The sequence below is a fragment of the Chiroxiphia lanceolata genome, chromosome 1, assembly GCF_009829145.1.
Source record: "Chiroxiphia lanceolata isolate bChiLan1 chromosome 1, bChiLan1.pri, whole genome shotgun sequence".
Classification (NCBI taxonomy): Eukaryota; Metazoa; Chordata; class Aves; order Passeriformes; family Pipridae; genus Chiroxiphia; species Chiroxiphia lanceolata.
In genome coordinates, this window is record NC_045637.1 from 105,894,353 (window position 1) to 105,914,429 (window position 20,077).

At 36.4% G+C, this 20,077-nt stretch overlaps 1 protein-coding gene across 2 annotated transcripts in view; it reads left to right on the top strand.

Annotated features, from left to right (window-relative positions):
• Window positions 1–19,825, top strand: part of PDCD6IP (programmed cell death 6 interacting protein) — a 35,082-nt gene extending 15,257 nt beyond the window's left edge. The window contains exons 6-18 of one of the 2 annotated variants that reach the window (XM_032695357.1): window positions 751–851; window positions 2,480–2,611; window positions 5,537–5,759; window positions 7,194–7,317; window positions 8,037–8,214; window positions 8,609–8,720; window positions 9,472–9,641; window positions 10,405–10,653; window positions 11,955–12,089; window positions 12,971–13,065; window positions 15,725–15,854; window positions 16,225–16,430; window positions 17,237–19,825. In XM_032695357.1, the coding sequence (XP_032551248.1) occupies window positions 751–851; window positions 2,480–2,611; window positions 5,537–5,759; window positions 7,194–7,317; window positions 8,037–8,214; window positions 8,609–8,720; window positions 9,472–9,641; window positions 10,405–10,653; window positions 11,955–12,089; window positions 12,971–13,065; window positions 15,725–15,854; window positions 16,225–16,430; window positions 17,237–17,405 (2,024 nt within the window). In that variant the 3' untranslated portion in view covers window positions 17,406–19,825. The remainder of the gene's footprint in view (window positions 1–750; window positions 852–2,479; window positions 2,612–5,536; window positions 5,760–7,193; window positions 7,318–8,036; window positions 8,215–8,608; window positions 8,721–9,471; window positions 9,642–10,404; window positions 10,654–11,954; window positions 12,090–12,970; window positions 13,066–15,724; window positions 15,855–16,224; window positions 16,431–17,236) is intronic. The other variant, XM_032695367.1, reaches the window with a different exon arrangement.
• Window positions 19,826–20,077: the final 252 nt, after the last annotated feature.

Sequence of the window (20,077 nt, forward strand, 5' to 3'; positions counted from 1 at the left end):
TTCATCTCCTTTATAAGAGGACCTATCTCCTGTATGAAAAAGAAGATAATGATTGTTGCAGAATGTTCCTATTTTAAGAGTTTGGGCTTCAGGAACAGAGTGAGGATGTGAGGCAGGGAATACCACTGCTGCTGGGCACGTGCAGCTCTGATGTGAAGTAATGGTGTTTTATGTCTAGGAATGGTGTTTCTATATTTGCTGTAAGCTAACAGGGATGTGGACTGCAATGGAAAGGACCGGTCCCTTCTCCTCTTGGTGCAGTTTTTGTGAGTCCTGACATAGAACTGGGTTAGGAACAGATCCTGCTGAAAATAAGCTGTGTTTTGCTTGCTAGATTTCAGGTAAATTCTTTGACTATGGCTGCACAAGTGCTTGTCCTGGCACAAGGAAGGGCTTGGAACACGCTGCCAGAGTTCAGAGTGGGATTGTTGTATCTTTTATTGGCAGCTTGCATTGGTTTGAGGTGAAGTATCTCTCTTAATTCTGCATAAATACCAGCAGCTGCCAAAAGATTTCTGGTACAACTGACTGAACCTTCAGTGTCATGATTGAAGTAGAAATTCTGGAAACTGCTGCTGGATGTCAAGAGAGAAGACCAGGATCCCATCTTTGAGTTATAGTGTAAAGCTATACCCTTAAAATGCAACAGCAACCCCTTGTTGCTGTTTGAAGATGAACTAGTCACCTGTTCAGTTGTAAAAACTGATGATAATCTTAATTGTTCTTTGTTTTTTCTCCTTCTCCCCCCAGATAAAATGAAAGATGGTATCATAGCTAAACTAGCAAATCAAGCTGCAGATTACTATGGTGATGCTTACAAACAGTGTCAGTATAAAGATACTTTGCCCAAGGTTAGTAACTCATGGAAATAATGTGGGACCTGTTGTTACTGTGAATAACTGTTATTGTTTACGATATACTTGATGAAATACACTTAAAATACATCCTCAAGAAGAGCTGACATATTACTACATTTAAGGAAAATGAAACTGTAATTTGAAAAAACTGAAAAATCTAGGGGGTAAAAGGTAGTGTGTTTTTTAAAATAAGTAAAATCATATTACATGAAGTGTGTTTATTTGTAACACATTTCATTAAAGTGAACTTGAAATGTTTATGGTGGCATTTAGGGATGCATTCTTAGAACTTAATGCCTTACTAAATCTGTTTTCAAACTAACACTTTCTGTTGAGGCTTAATTGGCTTCTAGTCTCAATGTTTTTGTGTGAAATTTGCTCTCATGTTGAGTCCAGCATGAAAACAGTGGTGCTGTTCACTTACCTGCTAGTGAAAAACATGACTGGAAGTCAGTGTGTGTCCTCTGTCCTTCTGCCTGCCTCCTCTTCTTTCTCCACCCCAAACCAATCTTGATACTTGTAAATTATCCCATTTAGTCTTGACTGTTTGTTTGAATGCTGTTGGTTTTGGAAGAGATAGAAATATCTCTTTTTCATGCTCTTAGAATATTTCTCACTTAGGTATTATGTTTATGATGATTTCTGAGAGGCAATGAGGCCATTGCTTTATCTTTTGTTGTTGTGTACCTTTCTAAGCAGTAGATGTGCTCCCTGTTCTGGTTGCAAAGTAATCTCTCAATTGATTATTTCAAAGAATATAATAAGGTTTGCTGGTTAATACCAGCTCTGAGAACAGTTAATGTTTAGGAATGTGACATAGAGGTTGGTTTGGTGTGTTGAACTCCAGTTGCAAGGCCTCCCAGGCAGCTTTCTCTTCCAAATTTACACTTTTTTAATTTTATTTTTTTCATCTCTGGGGAAAAACATCACTCTGGTTTTCCAGTGCTCCTTGATTTAAGAAATAAAACAGTAAGGCCAAATCCTTGATCTAAGACCGTGTCTCTACTGTGAACTGCAGCATAATGTTTTCTTCATGTCTTTGTTGATACTCCTGCAAAGATAAGTGCATTTATATAGAAGTCTAAAAATGACTTTTAAATTGCCTTCCATGTCAGTTGTTATTGGTCCTCTTTAATTGTTCTTTCCTTTCATAACTGTAGAGTTACTTTCTTGATAAGGCCTGCTGCTGTGTTAAGTGTAATTACTTTTTTTGATTAAAAAGAAATCAAAATGAAAAACCCAGAAGACCTATCTTTCCACTCACCTGAATTTCTTAAGAGCACTGTCTTGGCTTTGTCTTGGGGTTATTTGGGTATTTTCTTGCAGCTGTCCTTTCTAATAGATGCATGCCTTTCTAATCTCTGAAGTAAACGTTGTGACTTCATGGCTTGAATTTAAATTGTAGTTCATCTACAGTAAAGGACAGTAAGAATTTTACAACAGTGGATTAAAAAAAATATTCAATCCATGCAAAGTCACATGGTCTCTGACATTTACCTCTAATGTTTTAACCTATCTAAACCATTAATTGGGTGATTCTAATTTCCTTTTCTTCTTCCTTTTTCTTCCTGCATCCCATGTTGTCTGTGGTGGTTAATGTGGTTGGACTTTCCCCTGGTCAGTATTTTTATTTCCAGGAGGTGTTTCCTGTTCTGGCTGCAAAGCACTGCATTATGCAGGCCAATGCAGAGTATCATCAATCTATTCTGGCAAAGCAGCAGAAGAAATTTGGTGAAGAAATTGGGAGGTTACAGGTGAGTAACTTGCTTTCTTTTCTGAAAAATATGGAAGAGCTTCAAATCCTGAAAAGCTAACTCAGAGTTCTAAAATTCAATTAACTAAGAATGAAACGTATTCAGAAGTTGCAGAGCATGTTTATCACATGAATCAAATTATTAGCAGCTGCATAGAGGAGAGGTATCTCTGTAGCTTTTATAAAGATGTATTTTAATGATTTTTGGACAGTCCGATAGTGCTTGACTTGTTAAATCTATATCTTTACAATTGCATAGGCTTCTTATCTCAGTATAGCTAATATGACAGATTTGTTAATAAATTTTCCTAATTAATGTTAGTAAAAAAAATTCCCCCAATAATAAAATTCTGTCTGGTCTGTACATAACTCCTTTGCTGCAATTCTGATTTAAATCTGAATAATTTTTGAAAAACATACCAACAGTTCTATTTTTATTCTTAACAGGTTTTTGCCTCTATGTCTGGTTTCTAGAGGGACTCAGATATAGATGTTGTAATGAGTAAGATCTTCTCATGTTTTAAGCACAGTAGAGGAAAAATGGCTAAAATTAACTCCTTTCTTCAAGTCCCCTAAAGCTTGAGAAAATAAATATGTGAAGTGCCACTTTGACTGATTTGTAGAATCCCTGTGCAATATCTATCTATTGGTATGCAGGAGAGTTGACAGACTTATATAAGGCTATAAGATGATCATGTTGACATTTTGAAAGTTACTGTTACACTTTTATCAGCTGGGTGAAGGTTGGAACTTGAAACTTCTTTTTGTATGCTTGTTATAACAATGAAGTGTCTATAACTTCTAATAGCAAGTTATTATGTTATGGCTGCATTAGTACATGATATATGAAACTGTATCTGTTGCTTATTCTGGAGTTTTGAATCTGCCTAGCAGACCTCCTTTTCTAGGACTTTACTGTAATAGAATATTAAATTTTTTTGGTTTTTTTTTTAGTCCTTACCCTGGACAAGTTTGGCTATATCAAATTTACTGTCATTGTTAAGCTGTAGAGCAAATTAATTGTATCTGTGATTTTTCTTCACGTTGTGTAAGAGGAAGTACCCCTTCATGTTGAGTAGTAAAGGTGTGGGTTATTTTTCTTGTTTGTTTGTTTTTTGTGAAACCTGAGGGAAAATACTCCCTTATTACTTATTTTAGGACTGCTTCATGAGCAACATGTAGCCACAAGTTAAAACACAAGTGTTGTCTTAACTTTTAGCTTACTGAATGTATTAATTATTATATCCTGTTCTCCACACTGATTAAAATCCTGCTTCTGTAACTAATCTAAATTAGAGGTTTAGTACCCTTTTTTTTTTAGTTTTTGAAAAATTCAGTTACTGTAAAGTAATCTCTCTTTTTATTTCCCATTTTAAAAGGTAGAATAATAATTGATTGAGAGGTGGGGGAGAGATGAATGTGTGGAAGTCAATAAACTAACATGATCCCAGTTTGGAGGCAAGAAACTGGAATGTTTTATTGGACTCACAAGTTCGTATTTAAAGGGTTTAGGATCTACATCTACATATTCAACAGGGGGTTGTAACTATTACAACTTATTAAGAACAGGGGGCTTCAGGGGATGATGTAAGGGAAAAACCTGACTTACGCAATTTGGGGTTTTCACAGAGGTGACATCAGGGGAAAATCCAAGTTACACTTCTTGGGGTCTTAGGAATTACCTCATGGGGGAAAACCCACTTTATCTTAGGTGGATTACATGAGGGGAACAGGTAACACAGAGGGAGAGATAAAACACAAAAGGTCTTCTGCACAGGTTTGTTGAGATCAGGGCGTGGTTTCTCCGGGCTTGGGCAGGACATTCCAAACCTGTGACATCAATGGATCCTTGTCTGGACTCTAGATGGAAGTTTTTTCCCAGTCTCTGTCAACTCAAGGCTTTTGTTTAAACCTAGCAGTTTTCTTTTTCTCATATCCAAATTTTTGGAATTCAACATGAATGTAAATTCTTTTAAATTAAAAAGTACATATAGAGTCATAGAATATGCTGAGTTGGAAGGGACCCATCAGGATCATCAGGTGGCCCTCCTTTGTACACTCTCTAACAGTGTAATATCTTTTTTATATATGCTTTAATGCTGTTTGTTCTCCTCTCATTTTGTTTCTGGCAAATGCTAGTTAGACTGTAGCATTGTATCAAACCAAAACTACTGTTGTGTGGCCTATGGCACAATGGAAAGTGTCAAAAAATCTCAGCAAACTTCAAATACACTTCACTTCTAATGTAGGTCAGGTTCCACTTCACAATCCCAAGAAGTCTGACTTTTTGAATTGTGAGTTTATGCAAATGTCAACTGAATTGCTTCTTAGTATTTTGGTTTTGCACATTCACAACACAAACGTGAATAAATTGTATGTAGGAAAACTGGATTGGCTGAGCAGACAGGAATGAAGAGACAGCAGACCTTCTGTAGCTTCTGAGCCCAGTGTAGTGACAGATGTGAAAAGCAGGATTCTGTCCTCTTCATTTGTGGATGTGAGCAAGGGTTGAGAAGCAATTTGCAGTCCCTGCGGAAGCAAGCAAAGGTTTTATGAAACAACATGGAAATGACATGATGACATTTGGGTTTTTTGGTGAATAGGTGTCTGAGATATTATTGCCTCTAACTCAGGAGCACTTATTTTGGGTTTTGGGGAAGTCATAGTGAGTCTATGGTGAGCTATTAATTTGGTTGCTTTTTATTTGTTTGTTTTTTCCTGATGAGATGATATTTTAATGAGTAAGATATTTTTACTTTTTGATACGTAAGAGGAGAGAATATTTTCTTAAGGGAATAATAGTATTGATCGTACGTGTCGATAGTAGTTACTTGGCTAACTGGGAAGCTCATCTGTTTTCCTAAGTATATATGAAAGGGAGAAAGAAAAGTTATTATTTTTACTGTATTTTAATTTTTTTTTTTAGCATGCAGCAGACTTGGTGAAAACAGTGGCATCTCGCTATGATGAATATATAAATGTTAAAGATCTGGTTGACAAAATCAACCGTGCACTTGCAGCTGCCAAAAAAGACAATGACTTCATTTACCATGACCGGGTTCCTGACCTGAAAGATTTGGAGTCCATTGGAAAAGCCAGTCTTGTGAAGTCTACTCCAGTTGTTGTACCCCTCAGTCAGAAATTCACTGGTAAGTGAAGTGTGTGGACTGCATGGGTGTATTTGTGCTTAATTAGATATTGCTGCTTTTGGTCTGTGTTTGGCCCAGCCACCTGTGAGAGTCTGTTCTTTTCTGCTGAATTATGAGAAAACAAGCACTGATAACGAAAACGTCGTCCTTGAAGGAAGCATCTTGTATAAACTGAAATTAATTGGGGCCCCACTATTGGCTGACAGCCCTCCAAGGGCATTTGAAGGAGAAAGTGAAGAGGAGGATGAAGTAAGCCCCCAGACTTGTTTAGGGAAGACCCCCTGAAGGTGTAGCACGCAGGCGTGGGGAAATTCCAATGTACACGTGCGTGCGCAGAAGAGATACCAGTAACATAACAGGGGGAGGGACCAAAGACCTCTAGCTGGGCGATGCTGGCCACACTTGCTCAGGTGGCTGTTACAGGTTAATTGTATAAAAAAGCAGATAGCTCTTGCTGGGAGTGAAATCAAGCTTCACATGGAGGACAACATTGCCTTTTGTGGGGACGCCCGCTATCTTGTGAGGCTGCCGACACTCTGAGGATGCAGCTTCTGCTGTGGGGAATTCTAGGCTTTCAGGGGTCAGGAAGACAACCTCATAAATAACACCTGAATGAGTGGGGAGTTGTACTGAGGGCTTATTTCCCTCCTCTTTCCCTGGAATTCTCGTTTTGTTGGCGACTTCTTTGTAATAAATATTGTTTTGTTTGAGCTTTCAACAGTGTACTGGTTTCAGTTTCAGCATTCTCCTGGCTACAATGGGTTGTTATGTTTTGAAACACGTGGCCACCAAAGTTCATGTGTCATGTGAAAAAATAAACATTTAATTTTTGAATTGTATTATGTGTTCAACAGTGTTGTTGAAGCTGCTGTTTGTCTTCTTCAGTTTCTTGTTGTTGTTCTTGATGATAAATGTAATAAAGCACAGGTTGAAAATTACCTGAAATGTACAGTTCTCTTAAAGATATTTCTCAGATTTTCTCAGCAGTTATATTTTCTATATTAAACCAAACTTTTTAATTTCAGAAGGAACAGTATCAGTATTAACTAACCTAGTTGCTGGTCTTCTGTAAAGTTGAAAAATTTCAGTTTGGGCAGCAGAGTTGTGAAAAAATGATTCTTCTCTTTCTCATCTTCTTCCTTTAAAGAAACAAAATTAGAAATAAAGCCTTAAGGAAAATCTGACTTGCAGTCCTACAACTGATTTAAATATATTGCCTTTAAATTATTTCTAATGCAAATTCAGTCTTAAAAATTGAAATCTGAAGACCTGTAGAAATAGATTTTTGTTTCTAAGACAAAAAGTGGGGAGTGGGGGAGAGTATCTTAAACTGTTTAGGTCAGTAGTACAACCTGTACAAAAGAGCTGTGAAGATGTTTGTGTCCTTTTACTTTCACAGTGCAGCCCGTTTAATTTATACTACTTTAATTGCAGACCTGTTTGAGAAGATGGTTCCATTGCAAGTGCAGCAATCTGTGAGTGTTTATAACCAGAGGAAGGCAGATCTGGTAAACAGGTCAATAGCCCAGATGAGAGAAGCCACAAATCTGGCAAATGGGTAAGTATGGCCCCTTGTTAAATTTCTCAAGAGGAGTCATGGAACAGCTTATACGCACTGGTTGCCTTGCAGCCTGCAGGTACCCAGATTACAGCAGTGGGTTTTTTTCATTATTATGTGGTAGACTGATCAACTTAAAAAATAGAGGTGGTATTTAGAACTACTTTTCTGTAGGTGTTAAAATTGAAACCTTATTAAAGTAGTATTTATTGTTCTTCAATATTTCCTCATTTTTTAGGAGTCCAACACTTGCTTAGAAAAAGTTCCAGTACCATTAATCTAGAATGATTTTCATATTCCAATGGTCAGCTTGTATCAATTGTGTTGCATCAGTTACTGAATAAATTATGTTTTTCCCCCCCAAAATTTTGTTCTTTAAAAAAATAAACATTAAAAAATTTTCTCAAGCTGATAGATAGGAATGTAGCTCAAGGAAGTTGTTTCTTTTATCTACCAGACAGTTACTACTTAAAATGTTTGCCATATTTAAGTGCTAAAAGACTAGAATTTCTTTAGTTTTTTAAGAACTTTGAAACATATATTTAGTGAGGTGTATGCTAGTAATAAATGTAGTGTTTTCAGTTTGAAATTTCAGTCTAAAAGTACATTACACTCTGTTTCCATTATAATTGACTGTGTGATTGATTGTTTGGATAGCAGTGTGGTTGTCAGGATAAAACTACAAACAATTTCTTTATTTAACATGTTGACTTTTTCAGTGTGTTGGCTTCCCTCAATCTTCCTGCTGCTATTGAAGATGTGTCTGGTGATACTGTTCCTCAGTCTATTTTGAACAAGTCTAAGTCTGTGATTGAACAGGGAGGAATTCAGACTGTTGATCAGCTGATAAAAGATCTGCCCGAACTGCTGCAAAGGAACAAAGAAATTTTAGATGAAGTAAGCACTTGATGTTGAAAAACATCACCACTGAATGTTTTTCTTTAAATGATAATAGAAAAAAAAATGCACAATTATCCAAATGCTTGTTAATAGTACTTTAAAAATATGCTATTTTAGTGTTCAGTCCATACAAAAACTGTGCTGTCACATGTGGGTGTTTCCTTACAAGTATTTTGCTTTTAAAATTGTTGGGGGGGAGGGGGAAAGCATTGGGAAAGCATTCTAAAGAAATTTGGTTGATTTTTGTGCCTTTCATACCTGTTTTTTATTTGTTAAATTAAATTTATAAAGGATGTATAAGCATTTTTTTGTTTTCTACACTAGCTGCATATTTTGAAGCTATTTCATGTTTAAAACTGCGTATAATGCTTGTAACATTTTACTCTTGTAGTCTTTGAGATTATTAGATGAAGAAGAAACTACAGACAATGACCTGCGAACAAAATTCAAGGAGCGCTGGCAGAGAACGCCATCCAATGAACTCTATAAATCTTTAAGGGCAGGTAAAGTTCATGTTTCATGCTTTGGGTTTTGGGGATTCTCTAAAGGTGTCTGTAGTGTAAATTAAAGTAGTTTTCAATGCTCTGGTATTAAGGTTATGCCAAAATATTCTTATTGCAGTCCGTGCCATTATTTGGAGTTGAGAGATGTGATAGCAGTGCATTTGCTGCTTCTTTTTCACCCTTGTCATGTACATGCATGCTTAAGTTTCAGAAAGCATATGTAGTGAAGAATGACTGTCCTAAGGATCTGATTGCAGTTACCTCTTAAATAAATTTTTCTTTGTATATTAACATTTTTTTATTTCCCATCAACGTGGTTTTGTCTCTTTAATGTGGTGTTTTGTTTTGTTTTGTTTTTCCCCTGGCAGTTAGTCAAACTACTTAGGACCATCACTATAGCATGTTTTATGTATGCTTAATATATGTTGTTTTTTGAAGCTAGTAAGGATACCACTGCCTCAGTTGAGCAAAGTTACGGGGGTTTAAATCTGGGGTGTAGTTCAAACCAGTGTTCATTCCTTTGTGTGCTTTACTGGGGAATTACTATAGGTGCTTTGTTTATACCCCATTTAAAACATAACTTAGAAGCTTATGTTTTATAGAAGTCTTAGTAAATAACTTTATAAATGTACAGGCTCATAAAAATATATGAAGACTCGCTGAAAAGCATGAAAACTGCTCAGGTGCAAAACTTGGATAAAAACAAGTTTAGAAATGGTATAAACACCCTTTTTTGTCCTCCCATCCCCAGAGGGAGCCAATTACCACAATATTATGAATAGAGCTATGCAAGCAGATGGGCAGGTTAAAGAGCGCTATCAGTCTCACCGGGATACGATTGCACTTCTGTGTAAGCCAGAGGCAGAACTCAACGCAGCCATTCCTTCTGCCAACCCAGCAAAAACATTACAAGGAAATGAGGTAAAGCATTGAAATTTGTCTCTATTTTGCATTGAAATTTGTCTCTATTTTGAAAAGAAGTGCTACTCGTCTGACAAAGTAAACTTACATGAATTGGTGTGGAAGCTGCTCCTTAGTTGCTCTTATTTCTGGCACAATTGATACAGGTGGTAACTAACATTTGGAAAAGAAATTGTCTTTATGTTTAAAGTCCGCTTGAGTATATTTTGTTATACTTAGTGTGAACAAAGTCAATTGGCATGGACAACAACACTGGTTGACTATTATAAATGGAGCAATCTTTGACTATTTGTGTGTATGGAGGTGGGGTGTAGTGTTTGGGTTCTTGGGACAGATAAGCAATCTAAGACATGGCTCAGTATTTTAAAGTACTAGGCAATTTCACCAACTTGCTTTCCAAGAAATTAATGGCCCATCTACAGCAATATTATTATTTTTCTCATAGTGATTTGAAGTCAGTGGGTTTGACTGCCATTTTAGAATATCCTGTTTGAAGGTATCTGATCAGCTTAAAAAAGAATTAAACATTTTGTAGTAATTCAGCGTTATTAGTGAAAGCAAACCTCTAGATGAGAATATAGCTTGAGAAATGCTTGAAGATCTTTGTTTTGTTGTATTTTGTCCTAGTTTGTGATCTTAAACGCATTCATAAAGGAATAGTCATGCAGGACAGTGAGGAATGCAAGATGGAAACAAGTAGTAGAGTATACTTCTGTAATAATTCCTCTAAACCTACTAACTTCTGACAATTTTTATTGCCTAGGTTGTTAATGTCTTAAGAACTTTGCTGGCCAATCTGGATGAAGTTAAGAAGGAGAGAGAACAACTGGAAAATGATCTGAAATCTGTAAATTTTGACATGACAAGCAAATTCCTTACTGCACTTGCACAGGATGGTGCTATAAATGAGGAGGCTATCTCTGTGACTGAGTTGGACAGAATCTATGGGAGTTACACACAGAAAGTGCAAGAGTCCCTGAAGAAACAGGAAGAACTTCTCAAAAACATACAGGTACGACACTTTGCATGTTTTCCATCTTCTTAAACTAAGAGCAATGATACTTCTACCTCTGTAGTACTTTAGAAATCTCACTTTGCTTTCTCCTCTCTTCTGCTTGTTCTTGTGTCATGTGCCAGTTGATACTCCTTTACTCCTTGGTCACTGACAAATACAGGGATGTCTGTTCACTGAAAAAGAATGAGAATTTTTAGTAGATACCCCCAGAGCTCCACTGTAAATTCTCTTGGACCTTTTCTTGGCCCAGATCTGGAGAGGGTTTTGTCCTTGAAAGAAGCTTAACTGGAGCATTTAGAAGTTTTTGGGTTTGTTTTGGTTTTTCCTTTCATTCATACTTCTTTCTGGTATAATAGGAGACCTGTCCATACTGTCTACTAGAAAACGTTTTGGATCTCTGAAGTATATTTTGGTTTATTCCTAATTGCTGTTTACAGTATGCTTGACTTCCAGCATGTGCAAAGCCCATCAAAGTAAAACTAAATAGAATTTCCCGAAGTTTGTTTATAAATTCAGTCTTAATTTGTCAGTAAAACTAGAGGCAGGTACCTGAAACATCTAGCAAAAGAGAGTCTTAGTGCTTGGAGAAATTACAATAGCAGCTTGAGTAATGATGGAGACTTTTTACAGTAGGGAAAAATTCTTTTTAAATGACTGTGTGCACTACGTTTATCAAGGATTTAATATTTGAATATCTTTTAACACAATATACTTATGACATCTTGATGGATATTACTTGGATTTTTTAATGTCCTGGAGTTCAAGTTTGTCTGCTTCTGGCAGCTGGAGTAGTCTTTTTAAGTTTGCTTGTTTGTTTATTTTCCCAAAAGAAATGAGATGTAGGTAGGTGATCCTTCTGTGAGTTTTCCTTCTTCCCTGTCCTTCGAATAGCTTGCCAATGTCGACCAAATTTGAAGTAATACTTCTTAAAAATGCTATCTTTCAGTATGATTTTATGAATATCAATGTAGGCTAGTACAGGAGAGAGCCTAATTAGTATAGCCTCCGAAAGAGAGTCTGCAGGATGAGCTTCAGAATTACGAAAGGCAGCCCACAACGGAACAGATAACTAACTGGTGTCTACTGCCAGTGAGTTAACATATGTACAGTTCTGGAATATATATTATAATGGCCACTGTGCTTAGCAGATGACAAGTATTGACGTACAGTGTGTGGATGGAAGGTGAGGAAAACAGGTAGAAGCAATGAATAAGAGGAAAAAGAAGATAAACACGCAGAATCTTACATGGAACTAGCTTGCATTATTTTCACTGCTTATTTTTTTTTCTTCTTTCAAGAATGCACACCAAGATTTTTCAAAGATGAAACAATCAAACAACGAATCTAATTTAAGAGAAGAAGTTTTGAAGAACTTGGCTATAGCAAATGACAACTTTGTGGAACTTGTAGCCAATTTAAAAGAAGGCACAAAGGTATGGTGATGCTTAAGGGATTGGAAGGATTGTTGGTTTTTTTTTTTTAATTTACACAATGAGATGTGAATCAAAAATAATAACAAAATTTGGAGATCTGCTAGCTGAGAGGTATGTTTTTGAGGATTTTACTACTAAAGCAAGTTGCTTGAATTTTGATTGTTTCAACAGCTGTGAAATAAACTTCTTTGTTCCCATCTGAAAAGTAAGCTTTTCTGAGCAATAGGAAAAGTTGTTAATTACAGCTGAGTAAAGGATGTTGAAGCACCCAGGTGAACCATTTTATCCAAGAAATTCATTAATCTGTTCTCTCAGGGTATTTAATCACCTTATCAAATTTGTGTTTTATGTGTTGATACTGCATACCTGAGGGGCTTCTGGAAGGTGTCTTACTGCTTCTGTATTAAGTTTACTGCTTCTGTATTAAGTATTTTTTTCTGGTTTATTGATAGCTCACTAAAGGAAAAAAACCACAACCTCTGAGATATCAATACAAATGAAATGCATGAAACTGAGAGCAGTAAGATTAAAAGAAAAAAATATCCTTTACAAAAATAAATAATTCATCATCAGAAGTGATCTAGTTTTTCTCTGGTCTCAATACGTTTTTATAGTTGTCTTAAACTATTTTTATATTTACACACAAATACACACACATAAACCCCCCCAATAGTATGATGTTACAGGGATGGGCAACAGCTGACTAATTCTGGTTTTGAAAAGCCTTACAGAATGCACTAGAAAACTATTGGAATGGCAGGTTCTTGGCCATGAGTGTCATAATAGAACACTCATAACTGGATCAATATGTAGAAGCACGCTAACATGGAATCTGAAGGTGTTGATTGAGCTTGTTGGATTTGTGTTTTTTTCTTTACTAGTTTTACAATGAGCTGACAGAAATCCTGCTGAAATTCCAAAACAAGTGCAGTGACATTGTCTTTGCTCGCAAGACTGAAAGAGATGAACTGCTCAAGTAAGATTTCAATGCGTTGTTTAAAAGCATTGCAGAAATGGTTAAGTATTTATCAGAAATTAATCTTTGGGGATATGTTTATTATGGTACTTGATGAAATGAGAAGGAAGAACAGGTGTGTTAAGACTCAACTCTGCTTTAATGCTAACCCTACTCTTCCCTCCCCTGAAAAACAAGAACAGTGATAGGAGAAATAAATAGGAAAATCTCCTTTGAAGTCTGTTGTGGTTTTCCTGTGTACAGTTCAGCATGAATCTGTTTCATGTTATGATTTCACTCTTGGGGTTTGTTTGGCATGTATGTTTTACTCATTTTATTTTATTCTTTCCTTTGAGGAAAGATTTCTGCACCTTGATCCTGCTGTCATTTTATTTTGAGAAATTAGATAAATGCTTCATCATATGATTGCCTTCCATGTCTCCAGTGTGATGGGGGGAAAACTGTTCTACACTGATATTCCACTTCTGCTCTGTAGTCTGATCTTGTCTGGTCTGTTTTTTTATCATTGTTTAGATATGTGGGTTGCCTACACGCCTGGGGAGAGCAGCAGATTTTGTCCTTCATATGAGGAAAAGTATTTGTTGTTGTCCCCCATATGCGATCTGGCCTAGTATAGTGTGTTTCAGATGTGATTTTTGGGTTCTCCTCTTAAGAGGAAAGCATAACTGAAAAGATTTGCCTTTTACTTAGTGTTCTTTAGCAGAGCACATAGTCTTTTATAAAAAGAGCTAGTTGTTACTAAAATTTTAATTGGTGAAACTGCAGTTGTTCTATGCATGTACCATGTAATGAATGGGATGCTCAGCCCTCAATTTTTACCTTTCCTAACTTGATCCTTTGTAGAACTGTTCTTTTTCATTTGGGCATTGTGCTTGTAAATGAATTCTTAATTACAACCCCTTCTGCCTCTCTTTGGCTTCACACACTCATGTAATTTGGAAGGTGAAGGCTGCCTAACCAAGGCATAGGTCTGAATATCTCACATCTCCATGTTCAGTGTCAAAGTTGTAGGATTAGTGTTGACAACATTCAACTGAGTCTTTCCATGATATATTTTACTGCCTCATGTTAACTGTTCAGTTACGTGAATCCCAGTCACAGTTAGGGGCAATGATCACATTTGGGATATGTGTAGTGTGCTTCTACAAAATGTGTTTCTTAGTGCACCCAACCCACAGTTTGAGGGAATAAAATGTATGTTTTGCCTCTTCTCCCCGCCCCCTTCCCTCCTAACTACAATAAAAATGTTGATTGTGGGTTGCATCTTAGTGGAAATAAATTTCTTTAGGGAGTTTCTCATTTAAAACTTCAGTGTGTTTTTTTTTTTTTCCCCCCACCATAATGATTGCCCACTGGAGGATCAGTTGTAATAGTGTTTTAAGCTTCATGTTTAATGCAGTTGGTCACTCTGTGGTCAAAATATACTTCACTCTGAAAGGCACCCATGTTCTGTAAGACATTGGTCTTGTCTTTTAAAATTGCATTGCAAATTACTACTTACATCCCTTGTGCCACCTAAGATATTAGGTTTTGGGTTTTTAGTTTCTGTATAATATGGTGTTGAATACTTGCTTCACTATCTACAAGAAATAGTTTCAGATATACATACACATATGTAACAGAATATCAGGACAGTATCTCCAGCTTTGTCCTCATCATTCTTTTTTCCTGTCAGGGTAATGATGAGAACAGTTTTCTTGGAGTTTTTATTTCAGTTTTGGGTTTTTCTATGAAGTTTCTGCAAAAGTGGCCAGTGTTGTTCTTTGCAACTCACCTTTGCTGCTATGTAATATGATCCTGTATTTTGTTGCTAACTAGACTGTACACATTTGTCAGTCTTCTCTTTATTCTGTTTCACAGTGCCAGCTATCAAGTTCTAGCTGTTACATACTGCTCACAGATATTTTTATGCAAAATTTTCTGAAATTTTAAATGCTTCTTTAAATATCTCTGAAGAATCTGCCCCATCTGAAATATTGAAACTTTGCATTGAGATTAGCATTCCTCTTAGAACTGCTTCCTTGCAGTGTTCATGACAAGTGAAGTGCAAAATTATGCTGTCTAATGGCAGCATGACACCAAAGCCTCCCAGTATCTTACCAAAGTAAGATATGAAAAGTAACTTACCAAGGCTTATTCCAACAGCAGAGGTAACAGAATAGAGAACTTGAAAGCTCATATGCTGAGCCGTCGAAGTTTTTTCTGGGTTTTTTTTTGATAGTTACATTTACTCAGATATAAATGATATTGCAGTTTTTCATGTGCTTTTTTTTTTTTTTTTTTTTTTTTACGTTTCTGTTATCCTTTTCCATAGACATGAGGTTTCCTTAGCTTCTCTGGAAGGCTTCCAAGTCACTAAATGTTTGATGATCCTGTAATTTCTGTTCCCAAAGCTTTTGGCTAATTCCATGTTCTATACCTAGTATTGAGTTACAACATAAAGACATTATTGAAAATAAATGTAACAGTTAATCAGAGGGTTGGCTAGAGGATGGTATCTGTGGAAGTGATTTAGACTCCAGATTTAGTTTGAACTAGCTCAGTGATCATGCTTTAAATATTAGATTTACTCTGTTGCATCTTTTTGGCTTAGCTTGCTGAAGCCCATAACAAACAATGCTTAAACTAAACTGTATGTTTGCTGGTTTGTTTTTAATAGAGATTTGCAGCAAAGCATTGCTAGGGAACCCAGTGCTCCCTCTATTCCTCTGCCTACATATCAGACCACATCAGCAGGAGGAAGTAAGCCAGCAGCATCGACTCCTACTCCAGCACCAAGAACCATGGTGGTAAATATATGCTGTGGAATTAGTGGGTTGAAAGTAGAAGGTCCATACTTTACAACTCTAAACTGATCTATAATTTGCGTTTATCACTCCTCAACATATTGGTGTAGTTGGAAATGTGTTGAAGTGAAATAGAGGGCAAAATTAAAGACTTTGCAGAGAGGTGTATTATGTGTATTATCGGGGTTAATAATTTATAGATTTGAAATGAAAAGCTTATTACCTTTTAGATGCTTTGCATTATTATCTGTATAGACCAAATATAGAATGTCTGATTAAAAGGAAAATAAAAATCAACTAATCATATAACCACAGCTTTTGATTCCAAGACTTGCATAAAGAAGCTCCAGCTTAATTCACTTTCTCTTGTTAGGGGACTAAACCACAGCCACCAGCACGGCCACCACCACCAGTGATTTCTGAGACAAGCAGTTCCTCTTCTGCATCAGCACCCCCTGGAGCACCTGCAGCTCCTGCTGCTGCTCCTGTTCCTACTCCAGGAGCCAGTGCACCTGCAGCAAGCACTGCACCTTCACAGGCACAGGGACCTCCTTACCCAACTTATCCCGGTTACCCAGGGTAAGCTATGGGAGTACCTAAGCAGTTTTTCATTATCCTGTTATTTAAAAGCACTTTTTTCTTGATATTTTAAAATTAGTGTATTACATTTTAAAATTAGTTATTGTTCCGGTTGAAGATATGTTTAGTGTTTGAGGCAAGAAGATTTTTTTTTTTTTAATTTTAGTTTTAATCATGTAACTCTTGTAGGAATCATTTGCTGGTACCTTTTGTGGGAGGGTTCATTTTAAGTTTTTACAGCTTTTTTTAAAGGAGAAGGAAGGTAGGACTGCGGTTCTTTAACTGTGGTTTCTTGACTATTGCCAACCCTTGCTTAATCAGTTGGTGGTGTTTATCTCAGAAGTGTTGGCATATCTAATTTTTCAAATCTTAGTATCATGCCTAATTTGATGAAAAATACACAGAAAATTCCAGTTGAGTAGCATGCTTTCTTCTGATGCTTTTTTCCATCTTCCTGGTGTTATCCCAAGGAATTGAAGGTAGCTGCGGTCTTCTTCAGTAGCAGGCTCAGCAAATGTTAAAATATGCACAATGTTATTAAACAGAATAGAATCAATTGAGATCAGTTCTAGTCCTGGCAGGTTGCCTTTACTCCACCTTCTACCTGTATTTCTGTTCCATGCACTGTAATTGATTTCATGTTTGCTCCTTGAAAGTTACCACATTTCCTGCTGCACTCAAAGGAAAATGTAAAGAAAACATTTATGGAGATTGTGTGTCTTTTTGTATCTATTAATGAGTTATTTTTGCAAATTACATGGTCAGTGTTTGCTACTCAAGTATACTTTTATTTCCCCCCCATGCAGGTACTGCCAGATGCCAATGCCAATGGGCTATAATCCATACATGTATGGTCAGTATAATCTGCCATATGCACCCTCACCTATGTATCAAAACCCTGGACAAGCACCATATCCGCCACCTCAACAACCTGGATACCCTTTTGTTCAACAGCCTTATTACCCTCAGCAATAATGTGTCTGCAAAGAAGCTCTGCTTGTTAAAATTTGGGAGAAATTGGCAATAAGCATACTAAAACTTCTAGCTTCAGTTAATGTACCATACTGAACTGTATGCAGCTATAACTCCTATCTCTTGTTAACTGCTCCAAAATGTCTAGATCAGTTTTTGATTACACTAAACTCTTTGAAAGATCTACTGCAGTGGTTTAGACTGTAGACTAATGCCAGAATTAGAGCCTAATTCAACAGTCTGAAACTGTACACTACATGTTAGTTAGACCAAAATATTTGTTTGAAAAATCCTGTAAGTAACAAATAGGTTCAGATGAGAAAAATGAGGCAGTGTGTGCACTGGGTGTGATATATTCTGCAGAACCATATAGCATTTCCTTCTATACTCTATTGGTTTGTATTTTTTTTTTTAGTTTAGTTAAAATATACTATTTTGTCTAATAATCAAGGCCTTGTAAATCATCAGTAAAAAGAAATAAATTACTTGAGAATGGTTTAAACAGTTGGCATTTTCATTACCGTAAAAATGTGTTTTATGTGTCTGTAGATTGTTTCATTTGTCCCTTAACTTTCACAACATAAATAACTTCTCAAGAGTTTAGCCTTACAAGTGAATTTCCACCTCTTTTCTTTGATTCTGTATTTTTGTGACAGAATCTATATTTAACCGTTTAAGTGTTGGTAGATGAAGTCTTGCAGGTGGAGTTTTCCTATAACTTTGGAGTGTATTTAACTAAAATACATTCATTACCATTTTTAAAGAACGATTAGTCATCTCCAGGATACTACTTAAAATAAGGGAGGTCAGGGTTCTTTTACAGGACCAGTGAATGGTTGTTCTAACTTGTGTTTTCCAAAGAAATGTTGATGAGAAATGTGTTATGGTTCAAAATAGAGCAACTATTGATTGTTGGAGCTTTGCAGATTCTGTTTTTAAATGATTGCTTTTTTTCCCTTGAAAAAATTGATGTATTCCCTCAGGGAGCTTGTTATCAGTGGAGAAACTTTTTTTTTGTGGGGAAAAAGAAAATCTTGTAAATTAAAGCACATTGAATGTTTACTTTTGGATCCATCTTCTCAAGGGATTAATAGCCTTGCACTACATTTTACATAAGATAGTGAAGAATCTAAGTTTGGGGTTAATGGCTTCTACCAAATATTTGCTAACCATTTATCAGTCTTTATTTTTAAAACAGGCTTGTCTAGTGAGGGACTCTCCATTCATTTAGCCCCTGATGTGAGTTATTTGATTCTGTGGGACAGTTAATTTTCTGAGTGCTTCATACAAGATGTTCTGGCCTTACAGAATAACTACCATAGTACCTATGTTAAAAGTTATTCCTTTGTTTTTCTATTTAAGTGCCTGATTAAGATATCGAGGTATATTTTAATGTAGGTGTTTAGAGGTGCCAGTTATTGTAGCATCTGGGTGGAAACCTCGCTGGATCATTAATGTTCTTCCTCATAAAGAAAGCAGCATTCATATCCATATGAGCTCCTTTCTTTCTGTCTCAAGTTCCTCTTGCTGTGTGATCACTCCGGTTACTGTGTGAAGACTCCTTGTCTTTAATACTCCCTAACACCCATAGAAAATGCAAATCGAAAGGTAGAATTAAGCATTCCTTATAGAACATGAGTATCTAATTCTAAACAAATTTATTAAGCCTGTAGAAGCTCAGTGATGTGGGGAACATGATGAAGTAAGAGACTGCAGCACCATAGATAAAACTGTGCACAAGGACAGGTGCTTTGCATTTCCTTATAAACACTGTTGAACGGGGTGGCACAGGAACCTCTCCATTTTTTTCCCTGATAAGAATGCATAAGAGGCAAGCGAGGACAATGAGCAAAAGCTAGGAAGATAACTGACTGGAAATAACAATCAGAACCTGATTTTATTCTAACTGAAAAAACCAGTAGTTTTTCACTGATTTCACTGTGTCAATGTGAGCAAGTGCAAGTCTAATGCAACCTTTAAATTCTAAATTTTTAGTATGCTATGGCCTGTAGGTTTTTCAGTTCACACATTAGATGCATTTGAGCTATTGTGTAAGTAAGTTTTGTCTCTAGTGCCTCAGTTGATAAGACTTATTTTCATGCTGTATAAAAACGTAACTTGGTTCAGCATAAAGATTCTTAGAACTGAAATTTCCTTTTTAAAATTTTATAGATCTGGAATCACTGTCAAGACATTTTTTCCAGTTGTGTTTTTGCTTGCTTTAGTCTGCTATTATTTGAATATGTGTAGAAATCTATGCATTATGTTCAGCTTTCAGTTTTTCTCCTTTTTTTTCTTCTTAAAGAGAACCGAAAAATCCAGAGACATGTTATGTATCTGCTTTTAAGCATGCAGCTGTCATGACTTTGGTTGAAATGTTATCTTGTTCTTCTATAGTTTATTAAAAAAATCAGAAAACCTGATTTCATGGCGTTTCTCTTGAGTCCTTTGGCTTCAGACAAGTGTCATTTTGAGAAGGATGGAAATAAGTTATGGGCCCCCAAGAATGTTTGTGCTGTGGTGAAGGCGTATCAACTACAGCGTGGAACGGTCGCCTGTGTGTCTGCAGGTGCTTTACGGTGCAGCAGCTGCTCTGCAATAACAGCCAGGTTCAGATCCTGGTAGCTGTGTTTCTTTCCAAAGATGACGGAGCATATTTCTCTTCTGATTAAATG